The sequence below is a fragment of the Triturus cristatus genome, chromosome 12, assembly GCF_964204655.1.
Source record: "Triturus cristatus chromosome 12, aTriCri1.1, whole genome shotgun sequence".
Taxonomy (NCBI): Eukaryota; Metazoa; Chordata; class Amphibia; order Caudata; family Salamandridae; genus Triturus; species Triturus cristatus.
In genome coordinates this window covers 731,655,223-731,682,267 of record NC_140595.1, presented here as the reverse complement: position 1 = coordinate 731,682,267, position 27,045 = coordinate 731,655,223, and the positions used below count along the sequence as shown (strand labels likewise).

The 27,045-nt window shown below is 43.4% G+C and overlaps 1 protein-coding gene across 2 annotated transcripts in view; it reads left to right on the top strand.

Annotated features, from left to right (window-relative positions):
* GPC2 (glypican 2) overlaps positions 1–27,045 on the top strand; it is a 177,096-nt gene that overhangs the window by 137,248 nt on the left and 12,803 nt on the right. For both annotated transcript variants that reach the window (XM_085640132.1, XM_085640131.1), the window contains exons 4-7: positions 16,104–16,184; positions 17,396–17,561; positions 21,734–21,864; positions 22,259–22,399. In XM_085640132.1, coding sequence (XP_085496258.1) covers positions 16,104–16,184; positions 17,396–17,561; positions 21,734–21,864; positions 22,259–22,399 — 519 coding nt within the window. The remainder of the gene's footprint in view (positions 1–16,103; positions 16,185–17,395; positions 17,562–21,733; positions 21,865–22,258; positions 22,400–27,045) is intronic.

Genomic DNA, 27,045 nt, shown 5'->3' with positions numbered 1-27,045 from the left:
AGGTTGACCTCTCACCATCTCTAGCTCTAATGTTTTATTGGTCTTAGCACAGCTTTTCCCAGATGATCTGCCACCATCTTGTCCCGCATATCTCCCCTCAAAGGAGGGTGACGGCTCACAGGATTGGATGATCTGGTGCAGGACCTCGCCCTTCAAGTGGCAGTCACCAGAATACCTCCGCTGCCCACTTTGGGATATGCTACAGCGAGCCCATCTCACGCTTGCACTCCATCCAGCACCACCAGGATGGGAGGAACGCTGGAGCTACTGGGATGGAAGTTTCCTCTGTTCATAGCGGGCTCCACCCCCCTGTAAACTTCATTTTCAGGCTGCCAAAATGAAGCATTAATTATGTGGTAGTCTGCAGTCACTCACCAGCAGGGGTACTCGACAGAGACAATACATGCTCTGTGGTGTTTGGCAAAAAAACTAATTTCAAAATTATGCCAACCAAGTACACCTTCTGTATTGGCAGTAATAGATGATTAAAAAAGATAAATTCTATATTGAAGATTTTTGCAAACTCAAACAGTATATATTAAGTATGCATACACCAATGTAGGTAAACAGAATACACATTTAGTGTCAAATTGGTCCCCAGAGATGTGAATAGCTTCATTGTAGGAAGATGGTCCTGCATATGGTATGCCACTAGGTGGTTATACATGCACAGAGTCCAGGGTTCCCCAAAAGTGTACAGGGCTCAATGTAAAACCCAAAGTGCTCTATTACTGGTAGTGTAGATGAGCAGCCTTAGCCCTAACACAGACGAGTGCAAGACATTTATTGCACAACATTGACCAATAATGGACACACGACTCAAAAAGGAGATCCACAGCAATTTTAGAAAAATAAGCTTTGTTTGTACTTTATTTTAAGACCAAGATATTCATAATAAGGCATGTATTATTTTAAATATAAATACTTTTCACTTTCAAAAGTCGACGCTTAAAACAAAGAACAATTTCTGAATAGTTCAATGTTATCCTATGGAGAAAAACAATAATGCGCTTTAACAGGTAAGTACAACACTTCCAGTCTTCGGGACCAAAAGTCAACAAGGAGCAAGGGTGAGACGAGTTTCAAAACTGCACCACCAGCGGCACAGGGGAAACTGATGCAGAGATTAAAATCGGAGTTCAGCTCAATGCCTTTCAAAGCAGACTGGGGGTGCTCAAAGCCGCACTGCTTGCAGGTAAGTAAATCATTGCAAGGGCCAAGCTTTCGGGGTTAGGTCAAGCTATGAGGGTGTGGGAGGGGCACAAAGCAGCACCAAACATACACCACCAGTGATACAGCGGCGGCCAGGTGCAGGGTGCAAATTCAGCGTTGGGCGGCCAATGCTTTTCAATGACAAATCTGCTTTCAACAAACAAGCTTTAGACGTCACACCAGAGGTTGCAGGAGGGAGACCAACAACAGCAGAGTTAAGTAGGGAAGTAGGGGTTCATAGGTGCACCGTTGATTTAGCTCACCAAGGCGCAGAGGCTTTAGACGTGGGAGTCTTCTTACTGGAGCCTGCCGCGGTCAGAGGGAGCCTCTGGATTCAGGCTGCAGGCTTCGTCGTGGAGTTCAGGAGGGGTCAGCAAACGCTGGACTTGAGGCCAGGATCGCTGGGGAACCTATTCTGGATCGGTGGGCCACATGGACATGAGTTGTAGGTGTCGGGTACAGAGTGGGCAGGACTCGTGGATCCACTGGGCACCAGAGTCCTTTGTGTTGGATTCTTGGGACCAAAACCTCTGTCGTCTGGAGTTCTGGTCTTTTTCAAAGTTCAGGCAGTTTTCTTCCGGTTTCTGGAAGTTGCTGGCTGCAGGACAGGCGTCGTCTTCTTGCAGGGTCTTGGAAGCTGGAGACAGTCTGGTAAGGTTATGGCCAAGTCAGTCATCCTTCTTCTTAGGTCGCAAGTAACGGGTTTCTAGGTCTGGGGGAGCCACCAAAATACTAAATTTAGGGAGCGTTTTTAGGGGAGTAGTAGGTAGGGCCAATGGGCACCTTACCTGGGGTGACTACAACCACTATTGCCACTCTCCTGTGGGAGGGGCATAGACCTAGCCCTGATTGGAGGAATCCCCTCAACTTCAAGATGGAGGGGACTGAAAAGTGTGCTTAACTTCGCCTCCTCCAGCTGAGGGGTGGAATTGGCAAAGGTGGGCACACTCCTAGCCTTTCAGAGTTTTCCCGACAGGGGGGCTCTATCTATGCTATATCTATATATGCTAGCAGCAGAGGCTGGGGGTCACATTAGGAAGGTAGCAGGCCTTTAGAAGCTTCCCCTTCGAGCACTGGCCCATCCTGGGGGAGGAGGTGTGACACCTCTGCCCAGGATGTGCATGGTTTCTGGTCCCAGAGAGCAGAGGCTCTCCACCCAGGAGACCAAAAACGTCTGTGTGTGTGGCTGGCTGCCTAAAGCCAGTCAGTGCCCACACCAGAGTTGGTAGGTTTTCAGGGGGCACTTCTGAGGTGCCCTCTGAGTACATGTTACAGTAAATTCAACATTGGCATCAGTGTGGGTTAATTGTAAGGAGTATTTTGGTACCAAACACTCCTGTGTTCAGAGAAGCCGTCATGGTGCCGGGGAACTGGAGTTGTCGAGTTTCTCGCCCATGTACTTTCTATGGTTTCACTGGTACTTACAATATTACGGAATAGACCCCAATATTGTAGGGGCATATCTGCTCATGCAGATATGCCCACTCCTGGGATATACTGCACCCTGCCTTAGGGCTGGGAAGGCCTGCTAGAGGGGTGACTTACCTATACTTTAGGCAGTGCTAGCTGGCATGGCACACAGGTAGTGAGTCTGTGCACACCTAGTCAAAGTCACTAGAGGGGCCTGGCCCTTTTTGAGTTATATTGTTCACGTATGTTTGGCAGCAGATGTTTTGGTGTAGCACTCATTTGTTCATTAGTTTGACAAACAGTTTCTCTTTTGTTATTAAACAGGTGCGCACAACCTACACATCACAAGTCACATTGGTAGTGTTCCAAGTCGACTTTGTCTTTTTGTCTGCACCGGGCCATGCATGCTACAGTGACAGTTTGCATGGTCTAGGTGAGGGGTCCCTAGAAGACCCTCTTCAGTCCTCATGCCCTTGGTACCCAGGTACCTTTTACTAGGGACTTACAGGTGCCTGAAGGGCCAATTGAGTAATAGTTTTTAGGGACCCTGTGCACTATAATCAAAACCACATCATTACCAGGCAAAAAGCAGGGAACTAATCATGTCAAAAGAGGGACTTTCTCGTGATCGTAATAACCAGAAGTATGAGGTCGGGAGTTGGACAGAGGAAGAAAAGAAAATGGTGGAACAATGAGAAACGTAGGAGGAGGGAGCAGGATCTGGTAGTTATTCTTAACAGTTTGAGTTCCATGGAGCCCCACTGAACCACTACTGGAAGACAGGGAACCCAGAGTAAGTAATTTCCAATATTTTAACCTCAATACAATACACAAAAATACAGAATAAAGTATACATCTAACAAATACACACATTATTCCTCCCTCCACCTTCAGGAATGTCAGCCACACACTTCCACTATCTGGGAAAATAACCTCACCCCCATCTTACACGCAGCAAGGGGTTTCAGAAATGGCCCTAAAGGACTCTACATGTGCGGCCCAGTAGCCCTCTACTGCAGTAACACTAATAAAAAGGTCTGGTCACAGATATTGATCCATGACGGGCACAGTTCTCCACTGTGGGCAAAAGGAAGGCACCTTTGGTCCAGGACCTCACTGATTGAATGGTCAGGCCTAGGCCTCTGCACACACATTAGATTAATGTGAGACTAGGACCAAAACAACAATTTCTTAGGTGTGTTCTCTTATGTATTCTATTTTATAATTCTTTTTTAAAAATCACCACTGAGGCTGTCGTCATGAGTCATTATAAGTTTTCCGGATTTGTTTTGTGGGGGATTGTAGCGGGGTGGAGTCTCCGATGGTTTCCAGTTCACCCCACCAAACTCTGTTAATTACAAGTTTTTCTCCGGAATGACAGATAATCAGCTTGTCCCAGGAATCACAGGTTCTTTTCTGCTGCTTTTTTCCTGATGCCAGGAACACATTTGCTCACATATTTCACCTTCTTAGAGCTGGCAGAATATGTCAGAGGAATGGCCAGTTGTGCTCAGAGGTGTGTGGAGGATCAGCAGGTTAGAGCAGGCCAGGACAGTATTGGAGAAGGCTGAGAGAGCATTGCCTGCCCCCCTGTGTTTTTGCATTGGTCATGTGAGAGCTGAATAGTGCTCCTGCCTGCAGGCTCTGCCCATGTCCCTGCAGCGGTTTCAACAGTTGTGCATCTGCACTTGGTGAATATCAGGTCTTGTGTCTCCAGGCCCAGAAATTATTGGATAATCAAAAAGGGGGGGCTTCTGTTCCTGAGAAAAAGAAAAAAGTGTGTCTAACAGGTATTATTGGACCTATAACATGAGAAAGGTCAACAGGACTGTCTCGATGTTGCCCTCACACATCCCCAAGGGGATGTCATGCTTCATCATCGGGCATTGCTCCTCGTCGGGCCGGCGCTGCATTGCCCTATGGGTCCCCCCGAAGGGTCACTTTGGCGGAGATCTTTTTGTAGAGATGCTGTATGATGCATGCAAGTGAGGTGACTGGTGTGGTGGAGTAGTGTAATGTGTTTGTGGGTTAAAACTGATAGGGGTGGTCTAAAACTATCCTTTAATAAGTAGACCACCCTGTCAGAGATAAAAACCTATAAAAAGCTAATGCTACCTTGAAGGTCTAAAAGGAACCCTGGTAGTCAGTGTGTGACCACTATGTGGGGAAGATACCCTATAGTCGTGTGGTGGAGGCCTCACTTGGTCTCTGTCAGTGATTTGTCAACATGTTTCACGCCTATACATTGGTCTGAAGGATCCGTGGTGCTTCGTCAGGACATCAACATATATAATGAACTCCCACACACAATAATGGTGCCCTTAAAGTGCAACCTACTGTCTATGTGGTTAACGGTCCAACCTAAAAATGACTCGGTTTGTACCACATCAGGTAACGCGGAAGTGCCGCGTTCGTGCGTGGCCCAGGTTTTGGTGTGCGGACTTTGCGTCTGCACCTACCCTTCATTATCCGTGTCTCAGAAATTATTGGGTCTGGGGACAGTGGACTAACTGTAATATCTCAGTGCAATATCCCAACCAGAATTAACTCTCCAGGTGTGATACCATGGGTCATAATGAGGGCCTATGTGGGAATTTTGAATTTAATATTACAGCAGTTCCCATGGAAAACTCTTACTACCTTGAAGGCTCGCATTGTTTCACATTTTGAACTCTTGTTATTCTCTTAACTCAGGAGCAATGCCACCTGATGGACAGGTTACACATTTATAAGCTCGGTAGCTACTAAACATCTGATAAGTTTCTGGTATTCTGGCAAACAGCAGTTGATCCTTTGATCAATAAGCATCAGAGTGATCAATCTGTGGTATTATATTCAATAAATGTTATGAATAGGTGGCAACTATTTCATTGGAGAATCTGTGTAATTCTGAAGATAGTGAATATGGGATCAGACTGTGAAACCTTGTAGGCAATCGTCAAGCAAACAGTCTCGGAAATTCTAGGCAAGTGATTAATATTAAGACACTAAAGAAGAGATCCATCTCGGAAAGCAGTCTTTAGCAATTGAACAAGAGGTTAGTGTTGTCCAGCATAGTTATCAATAGGTGGCACTCAACACAGGTCCAGGCCAGCAATCAGTCTGTGTAACTCTAGGCAATCAACACTTGACCAGTTGATGGAAATCTAGACTCTGATCAAGTAGTCAGTCCATGAACTCTGTAGACCCGGTGCCTCAGTGGTAAGTGGGTGACCAATCAAGCTTGTGAATCCTATAAATATTGAACACATGGTTAGTCTATAAAACTAGACAGAAAAAAGATAATCAGTACATGGAACCAAGAACTAGAAAATAAATATCTGTTAAACTGGTCAGTCTATTCAACTGTATGGATGCTAGAGAAGAGGTCAGTCTTTGGAACATAGGAAGAAACATTGTATATGGAAGGCTGTTTACTGGAAAGCCCATCATGATACGGTGTTATGTATACAGTGGGCGAGGAAAAAGTCTGTGAAGCATAAGACCTTGGAGGACCTGGGTAGAGTGATTTATATGTTGAGCTTTAGACTTGGTTAAGCAATCAATCTATTAAACATTATAGACATTGAAAAAGCAATCAGTCTGTCGAACTCTGATTACTACTCTTTTGTCCCCACATTTTTGGGGATTTTGAAAGTTACAAATGGTCAATATACGGGACTCTAGACACTGAAGAAGCAATCAGTGAATGAGGCCCAAATACTAGGCATGAGACTCAGAAACTGGGAAAAAAGATCAATTTGGAATAATTTGTAAGTGTGTGTCTTAGAGAGCTGTACATTGCCTTTCAGTTCCTGTGCCCACTGGACACACACTCACTTATCATTCTACTTGTTCAGTTTGTACATTTGCTCAGGACCTACAGTATTTATAACCACCTAACTACTGCTATTTGTAAGAGTGTAAGAAAGTGTATGCATGATCACTATGAAATTCCTTAGAAGCTTTATTTTTGGTCACAATTGCATAGGCACTAAATACGTGATTAAGTTATGGGCCTCTGTAGAAACTGGACAAGCAATCTGTCTATGGAAATGGAAATTTGGACAGTAGTCAAGGGAATCATGTGAAACTAGACTCTGGACGACTGATCATTCTGTGGAATTTTCCAATCACTAGGCAACCCCTAAGTCTGTGGAACGCTAGAGAGAACCTGTTGAACAGACGATCGAAATCTATCTGATAGACAAGTGGTCATTCTTTAGATTTTTAAAAACTGGACCAATAACAAGCTTCGTCTACTGGACAAGCACCCATAAGTGGACCTCTGTACACGGTGAACAAGTGAACAGAGCAGAAAACCTTAAACACTGGACAAGTAACCCCTATGTGGTATTCTCCATACCTGATGTGAAATCATTCAATGCAATTCTTTATACACTGGTCAAAGAATCAATCTCTGAATCACTAGATGGGATAGGTGATCATTACACGTATTGTTAAACACTGGACAAACAGACATGCAAACCATCTGTAGAATTGTAGACACTGGATTGATGATCACTATATGAACCTGAAAACTGAGCAAGTGATCGTTTTACGCAAACAGTATGCTAACGAGCAGTCTTTGGATAGGAGTAACCCCTAGGGCAGCAGTGAATCTATTGCACATTAGGGTGAAATGATACGTATGTTCAAATCGAGACAGAGCATGTGATCAGTATAGAGATTTCTAGGCAATAGATAGATGAGTAATCACTGACCCTCTGAGCAATCAATGCATGATACTTTGAGTACACTTGGAACCTTACCATTCTAATACTTTTGATAGAAACTAGATAGGTGATTGATATGTCCTGCGATATATCTATAAAGAACCCTGATCAATCAAACTATATGTGTAACTGCTCAAACAGGAGATTATCAAAGAGAAGAAATGAATCTGTAGAACCTCATATATGGTGGCAACGCAATACATTTAGGGAACTCCGTAGGCATTGGACAAGTACATTTTATATTCATTTTCACTACCCACATTCATGTAGAAATTCACACCTTTTAAGGGAAAATTCTGAAGGTATCTATTTTTAGGTTTTGCATAATGGTGAATGTCTTCTTATGGGTACTTCAGAGACCGGAAACTCTTGAGAAAGAAGGAATAATCTTTGCCATTTGAAAGAGTTGTTACAGTCTGTATGTATTAAAGACTTTCTGAAGCACAGGTAGTTAGGTTTGTTTTCAGGTTTGCCTTCACGACATTCCATATCATAGGGCACTTTACAACCCAAGTATCTACCTCTGTGCTTCGAACTGTCTGACTGTCGAAAGGATTCTGGCTGTAGAATAGTGGGAGGGACATGGGGGGTGGGGTTACAGATTGTAAATATTTTGGGCTTTTCCCCCCCATAGACTTTGTGAGCAATGCAGATGACCTTGAATTTGCATTTGATGGAGTCCTGTGACCACCGAATGGTGCGTATAGGGCGTTGCCAGGCATGGTCTCTGCAATGGCTTCACTCATTCTGCTCGTGCTCCAGCGTGCCTGTATGCCGGGACACAGTAGCATCCCTGTGTATGTTCTTTCTTCCTTCACGAGTTAGCTCAATTGAACTGCAGAAGGTATGCTGGGATGATACCTCTGCTGCATGCTCGCATCTCTGTAACGCTGCATGCAGGAAACTTAAAACCACATCACCCTTCTTATGCAGTAATTAATTTGGAACTCTTAGCATGTTCTGTACCATAATCCTAAAAAAGGTATATATAATTGTATTTCTGTCGTTATTGGAATATTATTTTCTCAATTTGTTTCCCAATCCAAGATGGCTGAACTACTTCCTGGAATTGCCATTTCCTGTTTGGTACTATAAAAGGGGGGGAGAGGGTCCAATTGGAGTCCACTTACATCGCAATTGTTCTTTGCTAGACTCCTTGCTCCTGGTTTTGTGGAATCTTCACCTTCTGCAGTTTGCTTCTATTTTGCTCTTTTCTGTGCTGCTTGACCTGGGCGGTTGGAAGGTTTTTCTAGTCTCTATTTTTTTCCTTCCTGCTGATTGTTATTTCTGGAGCAATACTAGACACCAAGTGAAATTCTGGCATTTGGGTTTGTTTTTGGAGATAGTAGGCCCTCCCTACACACCAAAAAGACGCTACAGCTGTGTCATCAAGATACCTGCCATTGATAAATTTTCCCTCTGAAGCAGAGGAAGAATTTTGTGGAGACATGCGAGTTTCATATTAAACCCTCTAACCACTCCATTGACTACGATATTGAAAGAGAACTCAACAGCCAAAATAATTCCTTACTTTTGGTGTGGTTTTTGAAACTGTTCCAAGGAAATGGGCCAGGCGAAGTGCAAGGAAATCGAATTACTCTGTACAATCACCCGTATTTCGGCTTTGGATCGTTTCGCACTTAGGAAACACTCCCCCGCTAGTTGAAGATGTGATCCTAGCTTGAAATGGATTTGACTTTTGTCCACGTACATGTGGAAATTGAACTGGTATAATTTGAGGACCTGTGCCATCATATGTAAATATTGAATAGCAAGCAGGGCAGAGGGGACACCTGAGGTTCGCTGCATGATGCCAGTCATGAAGGTGAGCCCACTGAAGCAATTCTTATTTTCTGAGTGCGATTGGACAAGAAGAATTGTACTGGAGAACAAGCCTTATCTGGACAATCCATCCAGTTCACAAATTTTTCCAGAAGGATTCTATTGGCCCCCAAGTCAGAGGCTGCAGAGAGTTCGCGGAGTCCTCAGTCATCTTTTTTGTCTTTGTCCCCAAGGGAAAAAAGAGCTTCTCTGATATTGACTAAGTCTGATTCTTTGTCTTTGGAGGGACTAAATCTTGACTGGTGATTATGGAGGTGGTTTCTCTTTTCCATATCTTCTTTCAGTTTTCTTGTAACTTCCCTTGCCAAGATTTTGCTAGGATAAGTCTTGTTAGAGATTAGTCAGTACATTTCCAGGATGTTTGTTTCAAATGGGGTGATGAAGCATGTTGTAAAGGGACAGCAGCTGCTCCATATAAAAGAAAGTTAAGTTGTTTATTAAATTATTGATATCTTGAATAAGAAGGTGAAAAATTGTTTGATACATCCAACCGTGCATGGATCAGTTTATAGTTAGATGCTTGAGTCATGGATGGCCAGGTCCCACATCGCCTCGGTATCCAGCTAATTAAAAGTTTTAAAAAGTGTATTGAGCAGAGGTGGAATGGTTGGTTAGTGGCAAGATGGTGGAGCACTGTTAGAGAATGCAATACCAATGCTTTTTAGCTCTCGGCTCGAAGGCTGCGCTTGCGCAGTCTCGCTCCGAGATTTAATGTTTCGGAGTGGGGCTTTAACCCGCCCCTTTTTTTTTACCTCTTCTCCATTGGCTGGCCTCTTAAATGCTGGCCAGCCATTGGAGAAGAGGTTTGTCTCTCCAAACAAGCCCCGTCTTTTTCGGATTCGGGGGCGTGTTTTTTCGAATCTTTCCCTCCTCTGGAATGTAAACATTCCAGCCAATGGCAAGAGAAGAGAAAGAAAAACACGCCCCGAATCCGAAAACGCCGCTTCGTTTCTCCGAGGCATTTCTGCTTGACCTCGGAGAAAGGCGGTGGTGTCTCCGTATGTTCTTGCTACACAACTAACTGGATGTCATTCATTCGCTCATCAGGTACGTCCGACTCTAGCTCTGTTTCATACGGAGCCGCAACCCGCTTTATGTTTTAGCCATATTTACAAGCGTCCGTATCGCCCGATTGGCGCCACCTTTAGTTTTCGTTTTTGTTTTATTCGCTTCACATGTGCTAGTATATACTATGTTGTGCGCACCTAAGACATGACCGCCAGCCCTAGATTTTGCCTGCTTAGTGCCTTATTCTTTCTTTTTCATGATCGCGCCCATTTCAAATCTGTTTCACACCGAGCCGCTCACTGCTCATGATGATGGGAACACCACCGGCCTTAGTATGGCCCGTTTGTCGCCATAATTTATCCTGTCTTTTTCTCCATTTCCAGTTTACTCCACGTAACGCTGCCCTCACCCACGACCTGCCCACCGGCCTTAGTTTCCGCCCGCTCAGCGCTCAAACCTTGTCTGTGAACGGGCTGCTTCTCCCGTAGTATGACGTCACAGCTGTGTTAACGTTTCTTTCGAGACTCGTCTCCTTATGAGCTGCCACATCTTTCGGTCGGCCCCTGAAAGTGGTGTATTTCAGTTTGGGGACCTTTCAAGCCCAGCCAACGGATCTTTGAGGCGGGGGACACCCTTTAAAGCAGCCTTTTTTCCCGGAGGTGGCAACATAGCTAACCTCCAGTGAGACGGGCAATAAAGGGACAAGCGTTCAAGGGGAGGGGGCATTGGGTTTTATAGACTGCCAAACGAAGGGGCGGGGCTGGAGTGAAGTTTTGCACTAAATAATTATTTGTAGTCATCGTGATCCTCGTAGAGGTGGGCGGTTTGAGTAATTCCAAGAACGGGGTCGGGGGGACAGGAGTAATGTACTGAAGACCTTACGCGATTTCTGTATTCTCACACGCAATGTCAGAAACAGTTCTCTGTTTTTATTACTTAAGTGGGTATTAAATTAGCCCCTTTCTCTGTTATCTTCTTTAAACGCATCTGTATTTCTAACTATTGCAACGGCATGAGTAGCACAGTTATATTTGTCTGTGTTTAAGGCGGCATGTTTGGAGATTAGCTGACTAAGTACCGAGAATTGACACCTTTCGTTCGCTTAACAAATACGTGCCCGTAGGGCGCCTTGTATCAGTCACCAAGGAGTCCTCAAAATAATATTCTACCTGAAATGTGTAATAATCAGGCTAATCCTATTTCGTATTGTTTACCGATTCCACAGTTGACAGTGTGATACTTACAAAACGCCTATTGTTGCAGCATAATAATTTCTATTGGTATACATGTGTGTGCTTGTATCATTGTATTAAAATGTGAAACTGTTATGGGTGTCTCGCCCGTCAGTGTTGGAACTGGAAAGCATTTATTTACTTCGGGGACTCGTTGTACGGAAATGAGGGAAGTCCACATACAAAAAATGCTCTGGAACTCCCCGTGTCACCACTGCATACGTATTGACACCTCTCTACAAGAATGTCTCACATTTTAAGTTCATTACCGACTCTCCTTACCATGGTTGTAATCCTAGTAGTGAAGAGGATCGGCACCTCTGAGCATGGCTGCCATTCTAGTAGTGGACAGCACTTCCCAGTAGAGCTAGGATGGTTAGTAATATTTCATGCAAGTTATTCTTAGCGTGGTACTTTCTACACATCTGCTGGGACAATATCAGCACATGGATGGCTACTATACATTGTAATGAAGCAGTTACAACACTTATTTGCAGGATTTAAGTACTACTTTTAATGGGGTGTATGAGTATCTCAGATTTAAAGTAATACTTAAATGGCTGTATTTGTGTGTGGTTTGCTCTATGTGAGTGGCTCTGTGTGGGTGGGTGGGTGGCTTTGTGTGTGTGGCTCTGTGTGTGGGTGCAAATGCAATAGGTCTCGCATTTGAGAGTGATTAAGCTATTGACATTGTAAATAACAATGCCGTTTCTTTAAATGTTTTAAAAACAAAAACATAAACAAAAATAATGTCTGGAGCAATGCCAATAGCTCTAACTTTAACAATGCCGAGACCATTGCATTGTAAATGCTTGTTTTTTTAATCAGAGGACATCTAGGAGATCTTTAGAATATAGTTTTTCTCTGCAAACAGAATTTAATTGATTTGTTCATCCATAGAAACATTAGAAGTCCAGGACAGAAGACCAATTTACACAGAGATCCAAATCTGTTGTACATTAATATCTGTTCAGTTGCGAATATGACAATGTTTTCACATTTAACTGTATTATACGATCATCACTGGGAATTCTGCCCCTCACTTCAACAATCCTCTAGCCTCCCCACCTCCCCCCCCAACTTGTGCCTCTGCCTAAGGTTCTCAGTTGGTTATAGTTTAATGGACCCACTCAACGGATAGCTATAGTGAGCCTTGCCGCAGCCACCCATGCGACCCACATTGCTTATTGGCCAAGGAAGTCAAGATGTTATCGTCTTCTGAGTCGTGTGCAGACATAAGGGAACTGCCAGGGGTTTCTATCTTTAGAATATTGTTGAGAGGTTTTTGAGGTACGTTTGAGGTCATCTGCCTTAGCCATTTCTTAATAGATGATGATTTTCTTCTTATTTTGTTAGAGACCTTGTAGGTGCATTTTGGAAAGTAGGCTTTATTGGCTCTCCTGATGTTTTTGTGGTAGTTTCTCATGTGTTTCTTACAGAGGAGTTTGTTTTCTACCAAACCTATGGTTGGTGCCTTTCCACTCTGCTAGTTCAATATTGACTTGTTTGTGGGTTTGATGCCTTGTTTTATTTTTCTTTATTTGGCTGGGGGCTGTTCGGCGAGGGCGGCATAGGTACTGTGTTACAGCTTAACCAGCAAGGTTTAAGAATTATCTAGGTTTAGAACCATGATCTGTAGATAGAGCAGCAACATTTGGAGCTCCACACAGCTAAGTACATTTGGAAAGGAGCACTCTTTTTCTTATTTAACTTGTTTAAGTGCCATTCCTGGCTCCTTTTTTTCCCTCAGAAGTTGCCCTTTCCCCCATGGAAATGTCTAGTGACCGCAAACCATTTCTTAACATGTGTGGCCATTTGGGATTAGTGTACTCTATAAAAATCCTGCTACGTAGTTTTAAAAAAAGAACAGAAAAGGTATTCAGTGCAGGGAAATGTGGTTAGCTGTGTAGAACTTTGTATGTCAGCAATTTGCTTGGCGAGCAACAGCAGTTTAAATTGGCTATTTAATGGTTGTTGGAGGGAAAGGAGCAGATCCAATCTTGTACTGTAGGAAACTGTTTGAGCGGGTGCACCAAAATAAAGGTATCGTGATAGGACAAATTGAAGGCCACAAGCAGGATGAAGATAGTTGCTGGCCCTCATCTAGGATTTATAGAATGTATTCATTGATGTCACATAGTGTTGACTTGATTCCATGTTTAGGTAAAAATCATGATTGATGCTCAATAGGGTGTTATTTCTGATGCCGTCTTGAATTTTTATCAAAGCTAATATGCCCATAATCCCGAAGATGTGAAGAAGATTTCAGATAGGTCACTACCGGCTATTGAGTTGAGCCCAATGAGGGCTTTTTGAGAGGCAATGTAATTATGGCGTGTTTCAAGGGAGATGGAACTGTGCCCTCTTCAAAGAATTAGTGAATTATCTGGAGAATGTTCATCTCCGAAGTCCTGTTGAAAACCCTGACAGGTGGCTATCTGCTGGAGGGAAGGGGGGGGGGGGGGGGGGCTTAGTCGCCAGTGAACTTGCTGCTTTCAGAATTAGATGAAGATTTTTTAGAAAATGGTGGAACATAGAGTGGGTGAATGTGAGCAAGGATATAAAAGGTGTAGTTGAGGAGTCTGCTCCGTTATAGAAAAGTTAGATTATATTTGTAAGAAAAGGCCCAGAATCATTTGCAAACATACTGTGTTCAGTCAATATATCTGGCTAGTAGAGACATTCTGTGTTGTGTTCTTCAGTTGATCCTGGTGTATGGAATTCGACAGTTTGTTTTGCCGGGAAACAGCCTTTACCACGAAGGCTTTTCTACGCGTTACGTTTACAACGGTACACTTACCACGTAAACGTCTTTACAACGCGTATTGCTTCCACGACCGTCTTTACCACGCAAGCAACGTCTTCACGGCACGTCTTCTTCCTCATCCGATTCAGTCCTTTTTTAGTGTCGGTGAAGACGTGAGAAAAAGGCAAAAAGAAGAAAAAAGGGGGCTTGGGGGGGTCTCCCCCCAAAAAAAACAAGAAGTAATGTCAGGTCGGGGAGGAAATCGACGTCGTTTTAGGTGAAAGGGAATGACGCTTCAACTTTAAGACGTAAAACGTCAACAAGGAAGAACGAGGAGACGACATGAAGAGGTAAGGGGAAAATAAATTTAAAAAATAAATATATGGATTAAGGGTAACGGGCAGGGGCAATAATAATAAGTATTGGGGGCTGGGGGGTCAGGTAAGGGTACAGGGGAGGGGTATAACCTTTACAAAGAGTATGCCATTACCATGCATAAATTTACAACAAAAATCGTTGTAAAACTATGCGTGGTAAAGGAATAATCGTGGTAAAGGTTATGCGTAGAAAAATCATTCCGTTGTAACGCATGTGTGGTAAAGGCATGCGTTGCAACGGAATGCGTAGTAACGACATATATTCGTTTTGCCACAGTGATGGCACTCTTCAGGTCTCTTTCTTGAATTTAGCAGCCAAGTCAACCCTTAACATATCCAGATTTCCACATTTTCCTTCTATGTGCCTGCACACCAGCTTGGCTTTGAACATTTTTTAGTTAAACCATTTGTTTTGGCGGTGGGGATTGGGGTTTCCAGTTCTCTTATAATAAGAAACCAGTTTGTTAATCATGAACTAAGTGTTTGTCAATATATGTTGTAGTGGATAAACGTTTGAGTTGTTGAGTCAGTTAAACATGTATTACAAGGTATCCTTTGAGACTTGGGTTTGTAGAAGGTGGGTTGCCATTTTCCATTGCATTTGACATGCTGAACTTGAAAATGTGGGTAAGTGGAGACAGTGGTCAGGCTGTGGAAGCAGTCTGTTGCAGGTTGTCGAATGCTGATTTGAAAATCCTATGAAAAGAATGTCCATTGGCCTGTGTACGCCTTGAGAGGTAAACTGAGATGTTGGCATTGTGGACGACTTGGGGGACTCAGTAGAGTTCTTTTTCTCTTCAACCCATATATTGAAGTTACCTGCTATAATGTTTTTATTGCCTATATAATTAACAGTGTCCTAGTGCCTAGAATTTAATTCTGTGAAAGAAGAGTTTGGGTTAGAAGCCTTTTGATGGTGTTGGTGGCGACAGTGTATGGGCATCCTGCATCATGGCAGCGGTGAATTCAAACAATTTTATTTCCGTAGTTGGAAGGCAGCTAGGAGTGCAGCTTCAAGAGCAGTTAATGTGATGCTGCCGCTTCTTCATCCTGTTGTATTTGTGATGTGAGGATAGAATCCTGCAGATGTGCGATAGTCTGGGATGCGCAATATGTGCTAAGTAAACAAGGTTTATCTTATGGCTGAGAACTGTATATTTGCGTCAGGGTTAATAAAATGGTATTTAAGTGTAAATGTTAGTGATATTAGGTAATAACAGTTATTACCCTTGATATGATTTTAGGATTGATATAAGACTTAGTTGAACAATATTAAATAAGAGCCAATATTATTGACATTTGATAGAATGATGACTATTATTAAACACATATTTTATGTTGAATAATATTTAACTACGACCCTTATTCTTGCCAGAAAGTAATAGCCAACAATATTGAATGTAAATAATATCAGATAATTGGAGGGAATAAACATAGATTATGAATTATATTGAATAATCACTATTCATGATGTTTAATAATACTAAATCATACAGCCAATGATGGCAGCTATAAATGAAGTGCATAATACAGCCTAACGGTTTTGTTCCTTGTACCCCAGGTGACTCGGGCATTCATTGCAGTCAGGGCCTTCATGCAAGGACTTGCAACAGGGCGCGATATTGTTACCAAGGCTTCCAAGGTGAGTCAGTAATTTTAGAACAAGAAGCTTTCAGGTTGTAGAAAGGGGGTAGATTTGATGCAGAGGAAGAATTTCTAGCTGTGTGGAGCCACGCTTCAATTGGATCCCCACCTGTGCTGTGGGTGGATCCACCTCATCTGTGTGGTGTGCACCACCTGTAGCTGAGATGGCCCACTGATCCACCAACTTGCTGGAGGCTGTTCCATCCACCTACCAGCTCTGTGAGAGGCTTACTGACAAGTCCACCTTCACTGATTGAGCCTTTTCTATTGATACACGGACTCTGAATTTTGTTTTCGCTATATATCTGCCTCATTTTCTTTATATACCACCTCTATTGGATTTTTTTTGGCTTGGGAACACAACGACTGGATCTATTTTATAGATTCACCTTTTTCTGCTGTGGCTGTTTATTAGATTTGCTTCATTTTCCACTCCTGGATATACCTCCTCTGCAAGGAATGCTCCTTTAATCCAAAGCCTCTGCTAGCGGCTTCTCTGTGTACCCGCTTCTACCGCTGGGCCTGTTGGGGGTTCCTCTATGTATCCACCCATGCTATGGGAATGTTCCTTTAACCTGCAGATATGCTGTGGGATTTTCCATGGATCCACCACTACTGATCTAGATTCTGCTATAAGTCCACCTTCAGGAATAGTTTAGCGGATTCATTAATTTACAGAATATGATTGTTTGTTTTTTATCCAGTGGGTTTCACTTAACTTCCACCTCAGCATTCAGCATACATTTCACGCTTTCTCTGTACCAACACCCCTTCTCAATGTGTGGTCCCACCCTTAAACCAGTTGAACTAAAGTTGTGTCTCTGATTGGTTGGAATCTCTCCCTCTAACCAAGAGAAAGAGGAGAACATGCCACAGACATCCATGTGTTAGCTTTTTTGTTCTTTGGACAGACAGCAAAGTGTGTATCATTACATTCATCAATGTAATCAACAAGGATTGAGGTGTGGCAAGTGTGTAGCTTTATCTTTTGACATCTCTGTCCTCATGTTCTATTTTAGCAGTTGTTAGAGGTGGCTCACACAGCAACATAGAAGCTCTTCTGTTCTACCACCCTCCTAGCGCCCTGTGGTTTTTAACTTGATGCAGAGTTTTGTTATGATGCTTAGTCTGCATCTTATTATTTTATTATCTTATTATATCGTATTATTATTACTCCACCTCCACATCTTTTCTCTCTCACTCTCCCAGATCAGCCCAACGAGTGAGTGCCTTCGTGCTGTCATGAGGATGACCTACTGCCCTCTGTGTCGGGGTATGCCTAGCCTCAAGCCCTGCAATGGTTTCTGTCTTAACGTCATGAAGGGCTGTCTGGCTAACCTGGCCGACCTGGACATTGAATGGAACAACTTCATAGGTGAGTGTTCTGCGGCTGTGGTTATGTCACATTAGTGGTTCTGCCTGCCATTGAAACTGACTTGCCAAGGTTGATTGTTCAGACTGGCAGACTGACCTTTGCTTATTGTGCATTTTCTGGTAGGGGAAGCCCCATTCAGGGTTGGGTTTGCGGTCATCCCCAAGACCAGAGTATGTACTGGCATACATGTGTGGAGATGTGTGCTTAGGGTTCCTGTGCAGAGGAACCTAGTGTTCATGCTCATATCTCTTGATGCTGTTTGATCTCTCCATTAACAGAGCAATGTTTGACTGTGGTATTCCCAAAGGGAGAGCCCTTTAGAGTGGTCTGGTCTTGCAACACCATAATGTCTGTCTCCTCCCATGGTTGGCTGTTTCACTTATAAGTGATATCTACAGTTTGGGGTTTCGCTACAGAAATTGTTTGATCTTGCAAGGACTCCAACATCCATGTGACAGAAGTCAATTTGATGGGCGCTCCGAAGTATTGAGTTTGCAGAGGAAGAGCTTTGTGTTTTTGTGCCTATCTTTGGGCTGTTGGTTGTCCTAATTAGCAGAGCTGCACTTGTTGGTTATAAGGTTTCCCATGGATTTGGCCTCATGGAGTGGGTGGGTCTTTCCTAAAAGTGTCATATAAGGTTGGGATTTCAAAGTCATTTTACCACTCCGCACAGCTCAAGTCTGATTATATAGGCATATTTTACATATAGGATTCCATGCATTTGAAAGATTAATTTAGAGAAGCGGATTGTGCAAAAAAGATGAGTGAAAGAATTACAGTGATATGGGTTTTCATGTGGTAGATCCATATTAAGGAGTTGGGTTATGGGATTTGTAGAAGAAAATTGGGACATAAGACAAGGGGGTGGCCAGCCATTGAAATCACTGCATTTTTGGACTTTTCTTTCTCTCACCATAAAACCCTGAAGCATTTAGATATACATTTAGACAAAGTAAAGACAATCTGAAAATAATTCAACTGAATTTAAGGTTCAATTGATATGACACTGCGATTTCAAACATGTTGCTGAATGAAATATAGCTTTGAAAGTTAACATTCTCAGCACTTCACGCCTCCAGAATGACACACATGCCATTTTACTTTATTATTGACTGATGTAACATGGCGGGCGCCACTTAGATCGGTCAGTTAAAAAAAAATATTAAGAGGGATAAAGTGCTTTTGTGGGGGGCCAGCAGCAATTGGCAGCTTGGCTCTGCAGAACATTTATTTTAAAAGTGTATCTAAAAAAAGAATGGCAGAAGTTGGGGGCAATGGAGAAGCAGCTTTGAGAGCAACATGGGTGAGAGGCACAGGACGGGGAGAGCAATGTGCAGAGAGAAGTACACGAGGGAAAGAAGGGGCGTGGGGTGATACACGTGAAGAACACAGGAAAGAGAGCATGCAGCCATGAGAGAGAGAGAGCTCACACAGACTATGGGGAGGCAGGTGTTTGAGCGAGTGGGAAGAAACATAAGAGGAAGAGAGCTGGAAAACAAATGCACTCTGATGGAGTACTTAACCAAAACAAAATATTAGTTTCCGAAAAATGAGCAGTAGAATTACATAAGTCAGCCAGACAAGAGAATGGTAAAGAGCCTATGCTTCTGGGAGAGAAAACACAAGATTGACAAGGAAAGTCGTCAAGTAATAAGCAAACAAATGAGAGTGACAATAAAGTCAACCAATGGTAAACAACATGGGTGGGTTCAAACCCCAATGTAAATTCTTGGTAAGGCCACAATAGCTCTTTCACAACCATAAAGCTTGCGCTGTCTGGCAGGCTCAACCAAAACCATATCAAGATATCAAACATTAGCCTGAAATACAGAAACAAAAAGCAATGTTATTCACAGAGTTGAACTATAGTACAGTAAAATATACAGTTCGTAAAAGAAATCTGAAGAGAAAATAAGATGGTAAATAAAACTGTCATACAATGTCGGTACAAAAGGGGGTGGTGATGGACGGAGCATCAGAACCAATCAAACACTCACACCCAGTCAACAGATCTGGGTTTGATCCATCACCGTTCTTCAGACATGGCCATATGCAAATCAGTCTGACCCTTGCCTCATGGGAACAGTCCAGCACGAACTGCCAAGCCATGCCTTCCCTGGACCGGAAACAAGCTTCCTAGTACCGGTTTCTGGCATTTCAGCCGTCTTCAGCCAGGCTTGCTTGAATCCAGTGGCAAAGGGCCATATGTAGGTAAATTACATTTACCGATTCTTAAATACCGAATTTTACCGATTCGGTATTTATGAATCGGTAAATGTAATGTAGGTAAATTATTACCGATTCGGTAAATGTCGGTATTTTAGAATCTGTATTTACCGAATCGGTAATGGCAACTGGCTTCCCATTCATTCCTATGGGCCTGGAGGCCCATAGGAATGAATGGGAAGCCAGTTGCCATTACCGATTCGGTAAATACCGAATCGGTAATGGGGGAGGCATCATCATGGGTGGCAGGGTGTCACATTGACACCCTGTTGCACCCCTGATTCGTCCATGTGTGCACATGTGGCGCACATACATGCCCTAAGGGCATGTATGTCTGCCACATTGCACACTTCAAATTGCACAAAAATGCTTTTTTACAGGTTTTCGTCATTTACCATCAACTTTTAGTTAGTGGTAAATAACGAATCCCCACACCAACGAGACACTCCCCCTACATCTCATTTCAGGATTCGGTATTTACCGAATTTGGTAAAATTACCGATCCGGTAATTTTACCGATTCGGTAAATTACCGAATCCTGAATTGTGCCCCCTACATAGCAAAAGCCAAAATACCGGTCGGTAACGGTATATTTACCGAAAATCGGCCGTTACCGACCGGTATTTGGCTTCCTACATATGGCCCAAAGTGAGCAAGGGACTCACGTCTGAGCATACCCTGCCAACTTATGGCGAACAAAGCGGTACAAAAGGGGGTGGTGATGGACGGAGCATCAGAACTAATCAAACACTCACACCCAGTCAACAGATCTGGGTTTGATCCATCACCGTTCTTTAGCCCACTCTGCCACCCCAGTTCAGACATGGCCATATGCAAATCAGTCTGACCCTGTGAACAGTGAACAGTCCAGCACGAACTGCCAAGCCATGCCTTCCCTGGACCGGAAACAAGCTTCCTAGTACCGGTTTCTGGCATTTCAGCCGTCTTCAGCCAGGCTTGCTTGAATCCAGTGGCAAAGTGAGCAAGGGACTCACGTCTGAGCATACCCTGCCAACTTATGGCGAACAAAGCGGTACAAAAGGGGGTGGTGATAGACGGAGCATCAGAACCAATCAAACACTCACACCCAGTCAACAGATCTGGGTTTGATCCATCACCGTTCTTTAGCCCACTCTGCCACCCCAGTTCAGACATGGCCATATGCAAATCAGTCTGACCCTGTGCCTCATGGACGGAGCATCAGAACCAATCAAACACTTACACCCAGTCAACAGATCTGGGTTTGATCCATCACCGTTCTTTGTCAGCTGTTTTCAGCAGATGTGTACAAACCTAATCCTACTGCTGATCATAATCATGTCTTAACCACGTAACTTAAAATTTATTGCAACAATACAGTTTCTGATATGGATTCTATCCAGCATGCGTTTAAGCTTTTTTACTATCGTGTTTAAGAGATTAATGTATATAAAATAAGGGAATCAGATTTTCTTTAAATTGGTTGCATACTATGAAATAGGAAGAGATTAAAAGGCCTTCCTGATCCCACTGCCAGCACAATATATTTTCCTATAGAGTTGAAGAGAGCTTGAGCAGGGAGTGCTGAGGGTGGAAGCTGCCCTGTGCACACCACTGTTCTCTAGGCTGGTGGTAGAACAGATACAGTGCCAGAAATGGAGGCGAGAAGTTCCTCCCTGGAGCAGTGGTGGGAGGAAAAGGCAGTAATACTGGTTGCCTATGCCTCGCCCTCAACAATGCCACCATAGAGATAGTGTACCTACTACCTCTACGTTGATAATAGCTAGATGTTACAAGGTTGCTGTGCAGGCTGCTGGGGTAGGGCAGAGACTACAGTGGGTGTATGGTATAGGTTATATAGCTAGTTTCACTCTTGGGTGACAGGTAGTCTTAAGGCTGTATGAAGGGCTTGATGCCCCTCTGTTCTTGAGTTGTAAAATTTAATTGGCATGTGCGTTTTCCACCAGATGCGCTGATTCAGGTGGCGGAGAGACTGGAAGGCCCTTTCAACTTTGAGCTGGCTGCAGACTCTATCAAAGTGAAGATCTCAGAAGGGATAATGTACATGCAGGACAACGCAGTGCACTTGTCAACCAGGGTGAGATTGTAAACACCGAATAACAGCATTCTGAAAATAGTTGCATTTGCACAGGAGTGCGTCACATAAAACTCCATGAGGTGACTGTCATTGAAATATGTGGATGGATGTATGTGGGGTGCGGGTGAGTCACATTGGATTATTTGTCTTGGGTTTTGAATCAGCGCATGGGGGAGAAAGATGATCCCCAGTGTGTCGCGGAGTGCAGACAAAAGTTGTTCTACTTTGAAAACTGTTATTAAGAATTCCATCTTCCACTCACAACGTGGCTCTTGTAGTGCTTAGATCTCACCTTGGTTTTTTCTCTAACAACATGACTAACAGACATCTGAAATTCATCTGAAATTTTTCCCTGAAAAAAAAAGGATAATTTGTTTTTGTTTTCTCTTCCCAGGTATTCCAAGGATGTGGAAATCCACGACCAGCCCCGGGCCGAACCAAGCGGGCTCCCAAGGATGAAACAAAACGAAGGTTTCGGATCTATTCTCCTGAAGAGAAGCCCACCACCGCAGCTGGAACAAACCTGGACAGACTGGTATGGGAAGCAAGGGCTTGACATCAGAGCATGAATGAAAGCCAAATCTTGTGGTCTGAAGGCAAAGCATGGGATAGCATGGGATGTATACGCCTGGGGAGTGGAAGGTAGAAAATGGTATCATATGTGAGATACAGGTCTTGTAGTCTGAAGATAAGGTAAGGATAACATGTGAGTCGTAGTCTTTGGGCTATATGGGCCACAGCTCCTGGGGTCAGATGAAGGTTTAAGGGAGAAAATGATATGTGCAGGATTCACTGTCTGAAGCCAGAAAAGAGGGAGAATATTTTGACATATAAGGAAGGTTCGACATTAAAGTTCTGAAGAAATCAATTCATGATGACAAGCGTCAGGTAACATCATAACTGCACTTGTGCATCGGGTCAAGAGAGTGGAAACACTCCAAAACCACCCGTCACCGAACGTTTTAGTAATCGACGGGAAACTAAAACACAAAGAGCATCACAGATCTAAGACCAGGGATGCTGCTGATGGCAAACCCTCAAATTTGACCTCAAATCTAAAAGGTGATCAAGAGCACGGAATGGAAAAGGAAGACCATGAAGCAGAACCCTCGATCCTGAAGAAGAGACAGGTGACTGTTAACATCAAACTAAAGACTCTTGAGGTCGAGCGAAAGAAACAGCGACTCAGAGCAGAAATGCAGGCTTCGGCAAAGAAGGAGTTTGATGACTCCTTTAATGTATACAAGACACCCCAGCCTTCCTCCTCGAGGGAAAGGTCTTCAAAAGAAAGAACCAGAGATAGAGCAACCAGAACAAAGGCATCAGCCACTCCTGAAACAGAGGTGCCAGAAGAGGAGGAGATCTGTGAATAAGAGGCGCAGTCCTGTGAAGATCAGTTTAAACGTGTTCTTTGGCAGAGAGAGCTCAATAGAAGAAGGGAGGCAGGATGTCGGGACAACTAACCTCAAGACTTTCACCACCAGATGACATTGCCACATATAGTCACGAAGAGACCTGCAGAGAATTATGGCATAAAATTAGATTAGAGGAGGACTAAACTAATTCCTGTTTTCTCTTGGAAATACTCATTCCTTGTGAAAGGAAAAATCCATACCTTCCATTTCTAGCTAGCATTCTGTCCCTAGAAAGGGGGCTTTTAGGGAGCAGCCACTGCTAAGGTAGTGTCTCCAAAGGCTGGAAAAAAAATAAACGTTCTTCTCAGGTAGTATTTTTGTAACTTATTTCTCAACCATTTTCTGTTATTTCTGGACTCATCCACTGGATGGCTGAATAATGCATGTCATGTGAATCTTCAATAGCATCAAGATAATAACTACGAGTACAGGTAAGTAACCAGTTTCTTCCATTTTAGGGCTGAGTGTGTTTTTGCCCTTGCTTACCTAGCTGTTCCTATTTCATCTTCACCTTTTAGGGCTGTAATTCCCAAATATATCATTAATTTACCCCTAGAGATGTATCCTAATATAATTTTTGAATTTACAGACACTCCATGGTACTCCTGGGGAGCTGCGATTGTTGCAGCTGTCCAGGAGTCCTCATGTTTGTAAGCATTTTTAGGCATAAATATTGTATATTTTTAAACATTTGTAAATGCTTTAGAACAGGGATTTGCCCTTGCTGTTTTTTTCTCTTCTGAAAATGTTTTCCCATGAACTAACCCCTTCACCTATACTCCCAACAAATTTGGATGTGTCCATAGTCCCATTGCCACCCTTGAAATAGATGTTGCTTCTGTTGTTGACTGGGTTAAATCTCTAACCATATCCAGAAGGGGAACGTACCTTGGAAAGGTTTATCATCATCATCATCATAATAAACTTTATTTCGGCCACTAGGGCCATAAAAGCAACAACATTTTACAAACAATGTTAATAATGAAAAAGATCACATCAAGATCAGATTACAATATAAAACCACCAAAATCAAATAAAAGATAAATAGATAAAATTGAGCTTTAGTCAATTAATTAATAGTTAGTGCAGAATTTCCTACGTTGCAACCACATAGAATTTAAAAAACATGAAACTGCAAAAACAATTGGGGGATGGGTGTCATATTTCAAAACTCGCAGGGCTTTTTCGCACTCTCTAAAACCAAGGTTTCTGCAGATAGGTTTTACCCAGCGTTTTCTTTGCAGATAGTACGTTGGGCAAAAGAAGAACACATGATTTTCATCCTCCAGTTTATAACCACATGCGGGGCATGAAGTATTTTTGTTAGAATCCCATCTTGAAGTAAAGGACCTAAGCGGTAGAGTGCCCATTCTCAGCTGAAAATACAGCTTCCTAGCAACAGGGGGGAAGATCAGATCTAAAAATAACTCCCTCCCGTAGTTCGGTTTGATCTGGAGAAACTGGGCAGTCAGCCTACCAACATTTGGGTTCGTGTGTAGGCGCAATAAAAAGAAGTATCTCAACTGTTTAGCCAAGTTGGTTTTGGAGACAGCCAGGCATGAGCTTTCCGGAGTGCCCCATAGTTCAGGGAAGCCGATCCTGGCACAAGTGTCCCTCACATACATTAACCAAGGAATGTTCTTGTCTTTAATTGTAGGCCAGACCCCCATAAATTCATTTTTATAGGATTCCAAGTCCGGGTTAGACCAAAGTCTCTTCCAGTAGTAGACAGGACGCACGGCCACCACCTCTTCCATGGGGAGCAGACCCAAGTCAAACCTGATGGGGACCAGCGGGGAACTAGATGGTAGACTCAACAAGTTCCTCATAAAGGAATTTTCAATCCTTGATAAACTGTCGGTTTTAGAATGGCCCCAAAGTTCCGCTCCATAGGTAGTAGCAGCTCTTGCCTGTGATTTAAAAATTTCTACCACTGGTGCAGCTGGTTTGAAAGCCGAACCTTTAAACAATCTAGCCATACCTCCAGTAGTTTGGGTCAACTTTAGAGCGGCATTGGCAATTTGACCCCCCCATCCCAGATCTTCTTGAAGTGTAATCCCCAAGTATCCAAACGTCTTTACCCGTTCAAGGGGGATACCGTTCAGTGCTGGGTTGGGGCGAGTGTGTTTGGGAGGATTAAGGATCATAAATTTCGTTTTTGCTAGATTGATCTCAAGACCCCTTTCCCCACAGAAGTCTACAAAGCCATCTAGGATACGCTGGATTCCCATAGGGGTGCGTGACAACAACAAGGTATCGTCCGCGAACATTAGAGCTGGTACCTTACCCGTGGCTAATCTAGGAATATCAGTGTCCTTTATGCCTTCGAGGTGTTTTATAAGCCCATTAATATATAGGCAAAACAACGTGGGCGCTAGTACACATCCTTGACGGACTCCTCTATTAACAGGAAAACGTTCAGATAATTCACCATATTTCCCGCATCTGACCTGTGCGAAATTACCCGAGTGGAGGCTCTTCAAAACATCCAGAAGGTAGGTGGGAACATTAAGTGTTTGAAGAACTCTCCACAGGTTTTCACGCGGGACCAGATCAAATGCTGATCTTAGGTCGACAAAAATGAGGTAGAGGCTGCCACCCTCCACACTCACAGTCTTCCAGTATATGACCTGGAGGCGAAAGATCTGGTCAAGGGTTGAAATACCCTTTCTGAAGCCCGCCTGTAGGGTACTTAAGATATTGTTTTCTGCTTCCCACGCCTGTAATCTATCCAAGACTATGCGCCCGAATAACTTTTGGGTCGTGTCGATTAGACTGATCGGCCTGTAATTCGAAGGCTGGAGTGGGCAGCCTTTTTTGTGAATTGGCACAATCTCGGCACCTCGCCAGGTTTCTGGTGGTTCTGCGCCAAACAAGATGGAGTTAAACAATACACACAAATACGGTGCCCATACCTTGGGTTCTGACCTAAAAAGGTCTCCTGGAATTTTGTCCAGACCCGGCGCTTTGTTTGGTATGAGCAAATGAATGGCGTTTTCAACCTCCTTAATCGTGATTATCGGGATATCCTCGGCTCCGGAAGCTATTTTGGGGGGGGGGAAACAGTTAGAGAGGGTATATTACAGATTATGTCTGAGTATAAACCCCCAAAATGTTCTTCCCAAACTGCAGGGGCTATGTTGGAACAAGCAATAGTATCAGGATCTTTCTTACCATTGCTAACAATAGCCCAAAAGGTTTTAAAATCTTTATACTGCAGAGCTAGTTTTAACTCCTCCCACTTATCATCTTCCCATGACTTCCTCGCCCTTTGGATCGTTAGCTTATATTGTGCCCGAAATAATTTGATCCTAGTTTTATCCTTGGCTTTAATTGCCAGGATCAGCTCACCCTTTAGTTTCCTGCACTCGGGAGTATACCACATTTGTTTGTTAGCCACATGGGGCCTCGTGGTCTCAACCCGAGAGAAAACATCCAAGAGTTGGGTTACTAACTGGCTATGGATTTTAACAGGTCTAGATGCACTCTCAATAGGAGTGCAGTTTGACACTGCTTCGGCCATGTCATTAAGACAGGGCAATGCCAGTCTATAAGTTTCCGCCAGTTTGTTCGGGCAGGCAAGGATACTAGGCCATCTGACTCTGCGCCTGTTATTATGCAGAATTAGGGGTTGAGAAGGTGTAGACGCCACAGTATCGTAGCTTGTGAATCCCCAGCTTCCTGATTTTAGTTTCATAGTGAGAGCATTATGGTCACTATCATCTCGAACTATCACCCTAAAATCAAGCACCTTGTCCCAGGATTT